Genomic DNA, 10,691 nt, shown 5'->3' on the forward strand with positions numbered 1-10,691 from the left:
AGTCAGAAACTGAAAAAAACGACTTTTACATAGATAACTAATTATTTAAAACATGAACAGTTCAGCTAGTTTATTAAATGTCCCATAAAATAGAGCCTTTTGATAAAGGCTGGATGAAATATTTTATTTAAAATCAAGAAGATAATCATTTAAGGCTTCTTCTTCTTCTTCTTCTTCTTGTGTTTATTGACAGAGCGACTTAAGAGGAGAATAGAAGTTGTTTTTCTTTTCTTGTTGGACATGTTTGGACCAAACAAGAACCCGTAATCAGTGTCGCGCTATTAAAACGTCATTGTTTCCCCACCCGTATTCCGACAAAATCAGAAATCAGAAGGCGGGACTTGCCGGAATGTGGTTAGGAAAAACAAAAACCCAGTCGCAGCAGTAAATCAGCACATGGCGCTTCCTGTTTGGTTGATTTGAGCATTTCACAGGAGAAAGAAGGGGGAAAAAACCCGAGAAGTTTTTACGAATGGCTGGACTCGAGCTGCTGTCCGATCAGGGCTACCGGCTGGATGGACGGAAGGCCACCGAGCTGAGAAAAGTTCAGGCGCGTATGGGGGTGTTCGCGCAGGCGGACGGATCTGCGTACATGGAGCAGGGGAACACCAAGGCGCTGGCGGTGGTGTACGGACCACATGAGGTACACCTTCTACTGCTGACCACACTAGACTTTTAATAATACACACTACACTGTCCGAACACTGAAATACCCCTAGGAGGGAAAGAGTGCGTGAACGTGTTGTTTAATATGTATGATGGATAGATATACTACATGGCCAAAAGTTTTGGGACACGCCTCCAGGTCATTGAATTCAGGAGTTGTTTTTTAGGGGCTAGGCTTGACCACTCAGTTAATGCTTCAGCATACCAAGACATTTTGGACATGCTCCTAACTTTGTGTGGGAACAGAATGGCCAGCAGTGCAGGTCAGTCATGTTCCTGTGTATATGTTTGCACCTGACACCAAGACAAATTCCTAGTACTGTAAAGTGCTCCTTGCTGACCCTTTGCTGTACCTGGCAATAAAACGTATTCTGATTCTGATTCTAATTCCTCCACACCAAACTCACTGATCCATGTCTTTATGGACCTTGCTTTGTGCACTGGTGACGGTCATGTTGGAACAGGAAGGGGTCATCTCCTTCCTCTGCTTCATGTTGGGCCACATCACATCTCCAAGGACTCTTTTCCTTTCTTTTTTGTGTGTGTGATAAGAGGACGGAACTCATAGCTGAAATTATTCCTAACAACATCAAAACACTGTTGTTAAGTGGTTAATAATTACATACTCCTTCATTTAGTCTTAACAAACAAACTTGCATGAACTGTCACTTGGTCAGTTTCTGGGTACTGGGCAGTACACTATAGCATATAGTTGGTGAGCAAGGTAATGTGTTAGTGTTTGTCCATCCTTACTCTATTTCCGTCATCCTTCACTGTTTTCTTTAAGGTTCGAGGGTCCAGAAGTAAATCCCTTCACGACAGAGCAGTTATTAACTGCCAGTACAGCATGGCCACGTTCAGTACGGCAGAGAGGAAAAGACGACCACACGGCGATCGCAAGTCCAGCGAGATGAGTCTTCACCTGAAACAGACCTTCGAAGCCGCCGTCCTCACCCAGCTCTACCCACGCTCACAGATTGACATCTATGTTAAGGTAGCTGACCTTGGTTACTTCACCCAAATCACACAGATGTAATGTTACCCACATTTTAGAAACATGTTACCGAACTAAAGGTTAAGGAAGTGGTGGATGGAGAAATGGGAGCATTATCCATTAAGAAGGGTAAAGCCATCATTTCAGGAATGACAAGATTAGTTCCTGAGATAGGGAAAGTAATCCCCCAGGAAGGGAGATGTCATCCGTCTGGAACAACAAGCGTATCCCCCAGGAAGGGGAGAGCTATCGCCCAGGTCGGGGCAGGGGAAGGGTAGGAGAGGTGGAGAGTTATCCCCTAGGAAGGGTAGTTCACGAATGACAAGAGTATCCCCCAGTGGGGTTGACTTATCCCCCAAGTTGAGCATTATCCTTTAGGAACAATAAATGTATCTACCAAAAGAAGAAAATTATCTTCCTGAAAGTGTAGCGTTATCCCCTTTTAAACAAAAGCGTTAGCTCAGGAACACTAGCCCTGGTTTTTTTAAATCGCATTTCTAGTAAGCATTAAATGTAATTTAAAGAAAGCAATCCACAGTTAAACTGCACTTTAATGTTTCTGGTGCATGCACTTATAAATTCTGTTCTCCTTTGCAGATCCTCCAGTCAGACGGGGGAAACTACAGTGCCTGTGTTAATGCGGCTACTCTGGCCCTGGTGGATGCTGGCATTCCCATGCGTGATTACGTGTGCGCCTGCACGGCTGGTTTTGTGGAGGACACGCCGCTGGCTGATCTGTGTCACGCAGAGGAGAGCGGTGGTGGCACCACACTGTCTCTGGCACTTCTACCTCGCAGTGAGAACATCGCACTGGTGCAGATGGATGCCCGTCTCCACCAGGACCACCTACCAGCTCTGATGGAGGCAGCAATGGAGGCCTGTAAGGGTCTTAGCAAAGTGCTGGACAGTGTTGTGCGCCAACATCTGCAGGAAGTTTCTGTGCAGACACGAGAGTGACGAGTCCTTCTGCAGTTTGGTCTGTAGAACGAACTATTGTTTTATATTTGTACCAGGCTTGAATGCGTCAGGTCTGACCCAGGTGACCTGGATGTCTAAAACACAGGTTCTTGGTGTTTGAAGAGATAACACTGGTGCAAAAATGTTTAAGATTTGACATTGAATAATATTTCTGTACTATTATTATTTGTATTTCCTGAACAGAGCATGGTCATTGGGTAAGAAAAGAAATAAAGGAAGAATAAACATCCACTATAATCACAGTGCAAAGTGTGTTATCTACATTTGGTTAAAAAAAAACAAACAAACAGAAAAGCAGTAATATCTACACACTCTCACTCACCAGTCATTTTATTAGGAATATCTGTGCACCTTATGCAGTTATCCAATCAGCCAATCACGTGACCGCAGAATGCATATAATCATGCAGATACCGATCACGAGTTTCAGCAAATGTTCAGATCACTGTGAAGTATTGAATGTTTCTTTGAGTTGCTACAGACTTCCTGTCTGGTCATCCTTCTCTGATCTCTGTCATCAACACGGTATTTCAGCCTGCAGATCCTCTGCACACAGGAAGTGTTTTTTTTTCCCCCCGCACCATTCTGCATACTGCATTCTGTGAAAATCCCAGTGGATGCCGTGGTTAAAGTCACAGTGACGTGAATATTTGCTGAATCTTGTGACCTGTATTTTTTTGTACTATTCCTGTAATTTTCCCCATTCTTATGTTTTATGTGAAATTTAACTGAAGCACATGACCTGTGATGCTGCCACATGATTGGCTGATGAGATGTGCAGGTGTTTCTTAATAAACTAGATCATGTGTGTATGTAGGTGTATATATTCGTATGTGTGTGTATATCATGCAGTATAATAGACCTGTAAAATGCTAGTTTTGCATGTAACTTGTGAGCTAGGTCCTGTGTCATACACATTACATTATTACAGCATAAAAATACCGGACACTCTTTACACTTTGGCGGTATCTGCCATGACAAAGTAAGTCATGCTTGCAAAACTGAACTCAGGACTGTAATCAAAAACTGACTAGTTATTAGCTCTATTAACTAAGCTCATTATCAAACTGGATTTTTTCAAATGTATAAAATAATATAAAGCATTTGTGTCTACGCACCATGTTCAACAGCTATTTAATTAGATTCTTGTTGAATTCTTCTTGGATTTTGTAAGTAGCCCAAATGTTTCGTTTTCTAAATGTAAGCCCTCATTTATGTTTTTCAAGCATGAAAAGCGAGCATGGTATTACCTGCTTGGCAGCACAGACAAGGGAAGGTAAGAGAAAGACATATGGTTTCCCTGCGTCAAAGTCAGACAGCTACCAATCTACAACATGGGTTAAATTTTACAACAAATGCAAAAACACACGCTAGGTATGAGAACATTTATTTATTTTTGTAATTCAGTTATTAACATTTTCAAGCTGCAGACAGCTTTATGAAAACAATTGATTTGTTTTATTTTAAATGTCATTAATTGAAAGCTGTAGACACAAAGCTTTATGAAAACACAACTTATTAAAACATTTTTCATAATTAAATTAATTTTATAGTTGCAGACACAAAACTTTACGAAAACACAATTTACTTAAAGCTGCTGGACCAGTAGATATTTGAGAGATGAAATCTTCTTTAAGGATTGAGTAGAGTACTGTGCATGTGCATACATGCCATAGCAAAGTCACATAAATCCGGATGTAGATTTAAATCCCTAATGAGCAAGCCCGAGGCGACATTGGCAAGGAAAAACTCCCTCAGGTGACGAGAGGAAGAAACCTTGAGAGGAACCAGGCTCAAAAGGGAACCCATGCTCTTCTGGGTGACACCGGATCGTGACATTATAAATTACTTTTTCTCGGTCATGTACTATATATAGATTGTACTCAGGGTTTTTTATATATAATATGTCCATTTTGAATATCAGGGAGTTACAACAGAAATTTCTATTTCAGTTACAATTCTACAATGTCCATGGATCAACCTCAGCCAGAAACCCAGGCACAAGGTGTCTCCAGAATCATTCGGCCCACAGAGCATGCGTGGCGAACTTATCACCAAGATGTGCCGTTCTTTCACCTTTTGTGAGAAGGTGATGCCATTTCACCTGTATTTCAGATGCTGGCTACATACCTTCAGCACAGATTCACCACTCTAGAGCACTTCATGAAGGAGGACTAGAGTTTGGGATCACTTCCTTTAAAGGAAAGGATCTGCAACACTCCTGCATGTTGCCACAATCTCTCACTTGCCCCAATATCCTTCCAAACCTAGCCACATCAACTTGCAGCCTTCTGACTTCAGCCAGTGCTCACTCTCTCGTAGAGGAGCACATAGGCGTCAGACGACCTCTTCTTTAAGACGTCCTCCTCAGTGGTCTGAGTGACGTCCAAGTCATTGTATGTAATCCATTGGTGAGGTCTGTGACTGGAACAATCACTCACAAAATGTCCTGGAAAAAAAGACACAGCCACAGCAATAGTACATATGGACCACTATATTTCCTTAGGTGTTACAGGTGTTTTCCTAAATAATTCCTAAACATGCAGGCTGTATTTCTAAATGTGTGCGTATGCGTTTTTATATCTCACCGTATTCAGTTGAGGTTCCAACATGGCTCAGGACACTGATCAGCTGATACATGGAGATTGAGCCACCCTACAAACAACACACATCACAATACAGGTCACACACAGACACACAAGTCATGTGTACACACTACACTGTTCAATCCTCCTTCCCAACTCTCTTTCCTATCTTCCTCACATTATCCATCACTGTGTCTCTCTGTCTCTCACTCTCCAGGCTTTTTTCACTGCCTGTCTCTCTGGCCTCAGCTCTGCTGTTCTCTACATGAAGGATGAAGACAGAAACGAAACATTAACTTGTCTTTAATTAACCTGGATGTGATTTATATTGGTTGTAAACATGATTGCAGCAAATATAAGGCTGTAAGAGATTAAGAGGTGTGCTTAAAGAAGCTAGAATGTAATGAATGATCATCGACTTCCATTAAGACAGATGTGTATGTGAAAAGTGCAACATACCGTGTTCGGGAATACTTTGAGAAAGGCTGGATTGGGAAACACTGCTCTGTTTGGTCTGGTCCAAGGTAGAACTGCAATACATATGAAACGTTCAGTTTGATAAAGTGGAAGTGCATGAAAATATTAACTGTGTGTGTGTGTGTGTTTTAACCTCTGCTCTGGATTGTTTATATGCAGCTTAGGATTGAGGAAAATTGGTTTCCTTTCCTTGACCTGTCTGCAGTCTTTGGTCTTTTTGGCTCTGTTAAAATGCAGAATCAAAAACCTGGAGAGAAAATAAATAAAAAAGTAACGTCAGGGCTGAAGATACAAATCACCCCTGGCACTTTTACAGCAGTTGTGCTTATTAGCTGGGATATTTCTACACCATTGTCTTTGGAGGTTGGACCAGACAGAACAGAATGGATGCATGACTTATTGCCCAGTTTGTTGTCTCTTGTTTCATAGCACATGGCAAGTAATGTGATGGAATATTTTGAAAAGCAAAATCAGAAAATGAGCCTAAACTGTGTGATACTTGATATATACGAAATTCTTGATGGAACTGTTTACATTTTTCTTGAAAAAGCTAACATATGGAACAGCTGCTTTGGCAGAATACTGTTTAATTATGCGACATTACATTTGTATTGCAAAACACTGATCTGATTTTTATTTACACACTTATTAAATGACAGATATTGTAATTTTAGCACCAGCGTTATTCACACACAAGCTGATGGACTCTTAAGATGCTTTTACACACCTATTGGCCTGTTCACCGAGTTTGAATGAAAAAGTGAAGCTGATATTTTTTATTTATTTTACAAAAATATTTAAGAAAAAGCAGCAGAAAAAGAGAAACAAACTTCACCTGAGCATTCAGAGTAAGGAGCCTCAATGACTCAAAAACATTTTGTGCCTCATCTAGGATAGAGCTGAGTGTTTGTGTGTGTGTGTGTGTGTAGCAGCCTTACTTTGGCAGAGTTTCAATCGTCCTGCTGAAGCTGGCAAACTGTCCTCCACACACACTGCACTCGGCCTCAAACACTTCCTGATTCTAAAATATACACGTTATTCGTACACAGAGGGATCAGTGGTAATATACTATGAATGTAAAAAAAAGAAACAGAAGCAAGCTGAGAGTTGCTCACATTAACTGCTTTATCAAGGCACAAGTCCACTGTGCTGTGCACCAGGGGCACAGAGAGATAATAGGATCCTTTCAATTTGTTCTCTGTCTGGTTTCCACAGCTGTAACACATAACGTGTGTCAACATCTGCTCATCATCTGCTTCAGCAAATGTAGGAAAAGGTTAATTCGATAAGTTATGTTACATATTGTACCTGGAGCATGTTATAATGTCCCTTATCTTGAACTTGAAGTTTGACCTGACTGGACATCGAGGGTCCACATCATTTTGCCAACCCAGCTTTCGGCCACATTTCTCCATTTCAAACAGAAACTGATTGAGGAAAACACGGGCATCCTGCACACACAACAGTAAATATTTTAGAGAGCATTTTATTTTATTGCGAGTTCTAATGTGTGTGTTTTGCATGTGTTTCGTGCGTCCTCACATTCGGTTTGTGGATGGTGAATTTTGGGTTGATGGCTGAAATTACATTAATCAGGGACAGGAGGAGAATATCCTTGTTGAGGCCGGCATCAGAGGTGTTCCTCAGCTTCCACAAATTCACAAAACAGCTGCAAATGCATCCAGACAAAACACCCCATCAGTTTAACCTTCGAAAATATTCCTGAACTCGGCTCTTCTCACATATTCTCAACATTTTTGGAGAATACTGATGTTCCCTTCTTCTTACAGGAATCAGATACAGCATCTTCCTTCTCTTGTGTAAAGAGCTGAGTAATCTCACTCCCAGCTACCATATTAATTTCAAAACACTGACTATATAGATTTTTTTTTTTTAATATAAGTGCTCAGCTTCTCCATTAGGCATTATCAGCAATATTGTCTAGATTCATAAAAAATGCTATATAAAAGTAGTGTATCATAATCAATTCTAAACATCCAGTAAGCTTTAGTCTTTAGTACCTGAGAAACCAGGCCTCTGGTCTGTCGGTGTAATCCTCCAGCAGGGTGGAGAGCTCTTGGCAAAAAGATTCAGCTCTGAACAGACACTGTAGACTTGCATTAATATAGCAGTTATTTTCAAAATTAGGCAACCTGTAAAAAATACAAACCCTACAGATTAGGGGCAGTTTTACAGAAGCACAGGGCTGGGAAAACAAAGGCTATTTTTAGGATTTATGTTATTCAATAATTAAGCTCCTAATTTTTTTTTTTTTGATGTTTGGGGAAAAACAGGTAATGAAGAAATAAATGCAGTTCAATTCAAGGCACATAGATGTTTTAACGTGTCTTTAGTTGACCATGACAGTCTGACCTTCTATCAACATCTAATACGGCACTACAGCCGGTATATATACACATACACACACAGACTCTGATGCATTTCAATACCAAATATTACTACACACAAAATCTTTAAACTAATTCCAAATCTGAATATTACTTTTAAATCAAAATGAGAGATGAACACATCGATGTGTCATACCCGCCAAAGAGCATTTGCTTTTCTGCGACAGCCACAGTCACAGTCAGGTGTTCCTCAGCTGGAGCTGGAGTCATGCTCTTCGTAGGTCCCTCAGGCCTGAAAAAGTGAGGCATAGATATAGATATTAATATTTTACGTTTGTGTTGGTATGCTTGCAGGACTGGAGTACATTTCTACTTTCCACTGTATCTAGAAATTTAAATAAGGCTTCTTTTAAGGTCAGTCTCTCACCTATATCTATTTGGTTTTGTCTCTTTCTCGTGGTGTTCCAAGTGTAATGAAATGACAAACTTCTTTAGCTCATTGTCAAGCAAAACTATTGTCTCATTCACTTCCTGCATCTTTTCTGCAGTCTGCCCTTCTTGGACACTTTCCTTCTCCTCGTCTGAATCCACAACGAAGTCCTTCATCTGCAGAGAGGACGTTGGAATCTGTGGAATCTCTCTTGGAGTTTCTGAGCTGATGAGGAATAAACAGATGCTGTTTGCCTTCATGGACACTATCAGTCAAATTCTTCAGTATTTTTTTCATCATGGAGCTGGATAGTTATAGTTTAAACTTACCTTTCGGAAAATCCTGTATAATGTTCCTTGTTCTTCTTCTACACATAAAGAAATACACAGATTATAAGAAGAATGCTTATGAAAACACAACAGTTTGTGTATTTTAAACATGCTACATCTGAAGTTAGTCATTTTCCCCATTCTCTTTGGCAGTTTTGCTTTCTAATTTGCCAGTGTTCATCAGAATTAGTTAAGACTCATATGTGTGGGTTTCTATTTAGGAAAAGTTGAACTTCTTAGTTGAACTACCACTGCTAAAATATGTGGTCTAAATAAATGCATATTGTTTAATTAAAACACCTCTTTTTTCAACCCAACATATGTTTAATAATGTGTTACTTTTGTACTCGTCCTCGAAGTGATGGGGTGTTTTTTGTTCATCCATAAGACACGAGGGATAAAAATTTCAGCACTATCAAGTCAACAAGGTTCTTATGAAAACTCATGTACTTTGCAAGTCTTATATGTAAAGTGATATAAATGGTAAATTTCTCAAATATTTTGGAGAAAAGATTTCTTACCCTCCAGAAACGCCAGAAACGCCATTCGAAGGTTTTCCTTGCTCCACCCTGCTTCTTCTTTGTGGATTCCTCATTAGACTGGGTCTCTGTAGATGTTGTTGAGGTGCTGAGGAATAAACAGATACTGTTTGTCTTCACAGTAACTATCAGTCAAATTCTACAGTATTTTTAAAATCCAGGCTCTGAGGCTGCACAATTTATCTCTACAAACCTAAAGTTCTTACACTTTTCTGATGTCAACATGGAGCTGTAAAGTTTTTGCTTAAACCTACCTTTCTGTAAATGCTACAGGATGCACCTTATTCTTCTTCTACACATAAAGAAACAGACATCAGAACGACGTTTATAAAACACAATAAACTGTGCCATGAAAGACATTTCATATGATCTTTCAGTAAGAAATGATGAATACGATGCTTGTCTGTGAATATTTTGAATAAAAAAATGTTCTTACCCTCCAGAAATGCCATCTGGAGACTTTCCTTGCTCCACCCTGCTTCTTCTTCCTCTTCTTCTTTGTGGACTCCTCACTAGATTTGGACGTCTCTGTAGCCGTTGTTGAGCTGATAGTGCTGAGGAATAAACAGAAGCTGTTTGTCACACAAGGCTCTGAGCCTAAACAATCTCTGTCTGAATTCATTACCAATAATACCTGAAGCTTTGTTTGAGTTTGATCTCATTATGGAGATACTATGTCTGTAATGTATCTTACCTTTCTGAGGTCTTCACAGATGATGAAGCAGACGTCTTGCTCTTCTACAGATAATAAAAGAAACACAGACATCAGAAAGATGTTTATAAAAACACAATACATTGTGAGATTAAGAAGACAATTCATGTCATGTCATTCCAATGTGATATTTCAGTAACAAATGGTAAATATCATCCTAGTTGTTCAATATTTTGGATAAAAGTAGTTTTTACCTTCCAGAAACACCATCTGGAGATTTTCCTCGCTCCACCCTGCTTCTTCTTTGTGGACTCCTCATTTGTTTGGGACGTCTTTGTAGCTTTTGTTGAGCTGTTGGTGCTGAGGAATAAACAGAAGCTGTTTGTCACACAAGGCTCTGAGCCTAAACGATCTCTGTCTGAATTCATTACCAGTAATAATGCTGTTAGCTGAGCTGTACATATCTGTACAGTGTCTTACCTTTCTGAAGATGTCACAGATACTGGAGGTGACTCCTGAGTCTTCTACAGAGAATAAAAAACACACGAGAGATACTTATAAAAAACTATTTAATACATACTAAGCTGTTTTTTTCCCCAACCTGGTCCTAAAAAAAGAGATCAATATTAAGGCTTTTAACATGTTGTATTAACGTTAATATTTACAATAATAAAATAAACCTGTGTCCTTAATT

General features: G+C 39.8%; 1 protein-coding gene and 1 long non-coding RNA gene across 2 annotated transcripts; one reads left to right on the top strand and one right to left on the bottom strand.

Annotated features, from left to right (window-relative positions):
• The first annotated feature begins 342 nt into the window (after positions 1-342).
• exosc4 (exosome component 4) lies at positions 343-2,875 on the top strand. Its single transcript, XM_058393859.1, has 3 exons — positions 343-643; positions 1,454-1,660; positions 2,258-2,875. Exons 1-3 carry the CDS (start codon positions 473-475, stop codon positions 2,615-2,617), a joined length of 738 nt encoding a protein of 245 aa, XP_058249842.1. The 5' UTR covers positions 343-472; the 3' UTR covers positions 2,618-2,875.
• Positions 2,876-4,103: 1,228 nt separating this feature from the next.
• On the bottom strand, positions 4,104-5,911 carry LOC131356785 (uncharacterized). Its single transcript, XR_009205086.1, has 4 exons — positions 5,833-5,911; positions 5,682-5,752; positions 5,226-5,292; positions 4,104-5,086 (listed from the first exon to the last, which is right to left on the bottom strand). It is a non-coding gene; the product is annotated as an uncharacterized LOC131356785 (long non-coding RNA).
• Between the last annotated feature and the right edge of the window lie 4,780 nt (positions 5,912-10,691).

This window comes from Hemibagrus wyckioides, linkage group LG07 (genome assembly GCF_019097595.1).
Source record: "Hemibagrus wyckioides isolate EC202008001 linkage group LG07, SWU_Hwy_1.0, whole genome shotgun sequence".
NCBI classification, from domain to species: Eukaryota; Metazoa; Chordata; class Actinopteri; order Siluriformes; family Bagridae; genus Hemibagrus; species Hemibagrus wyckioides.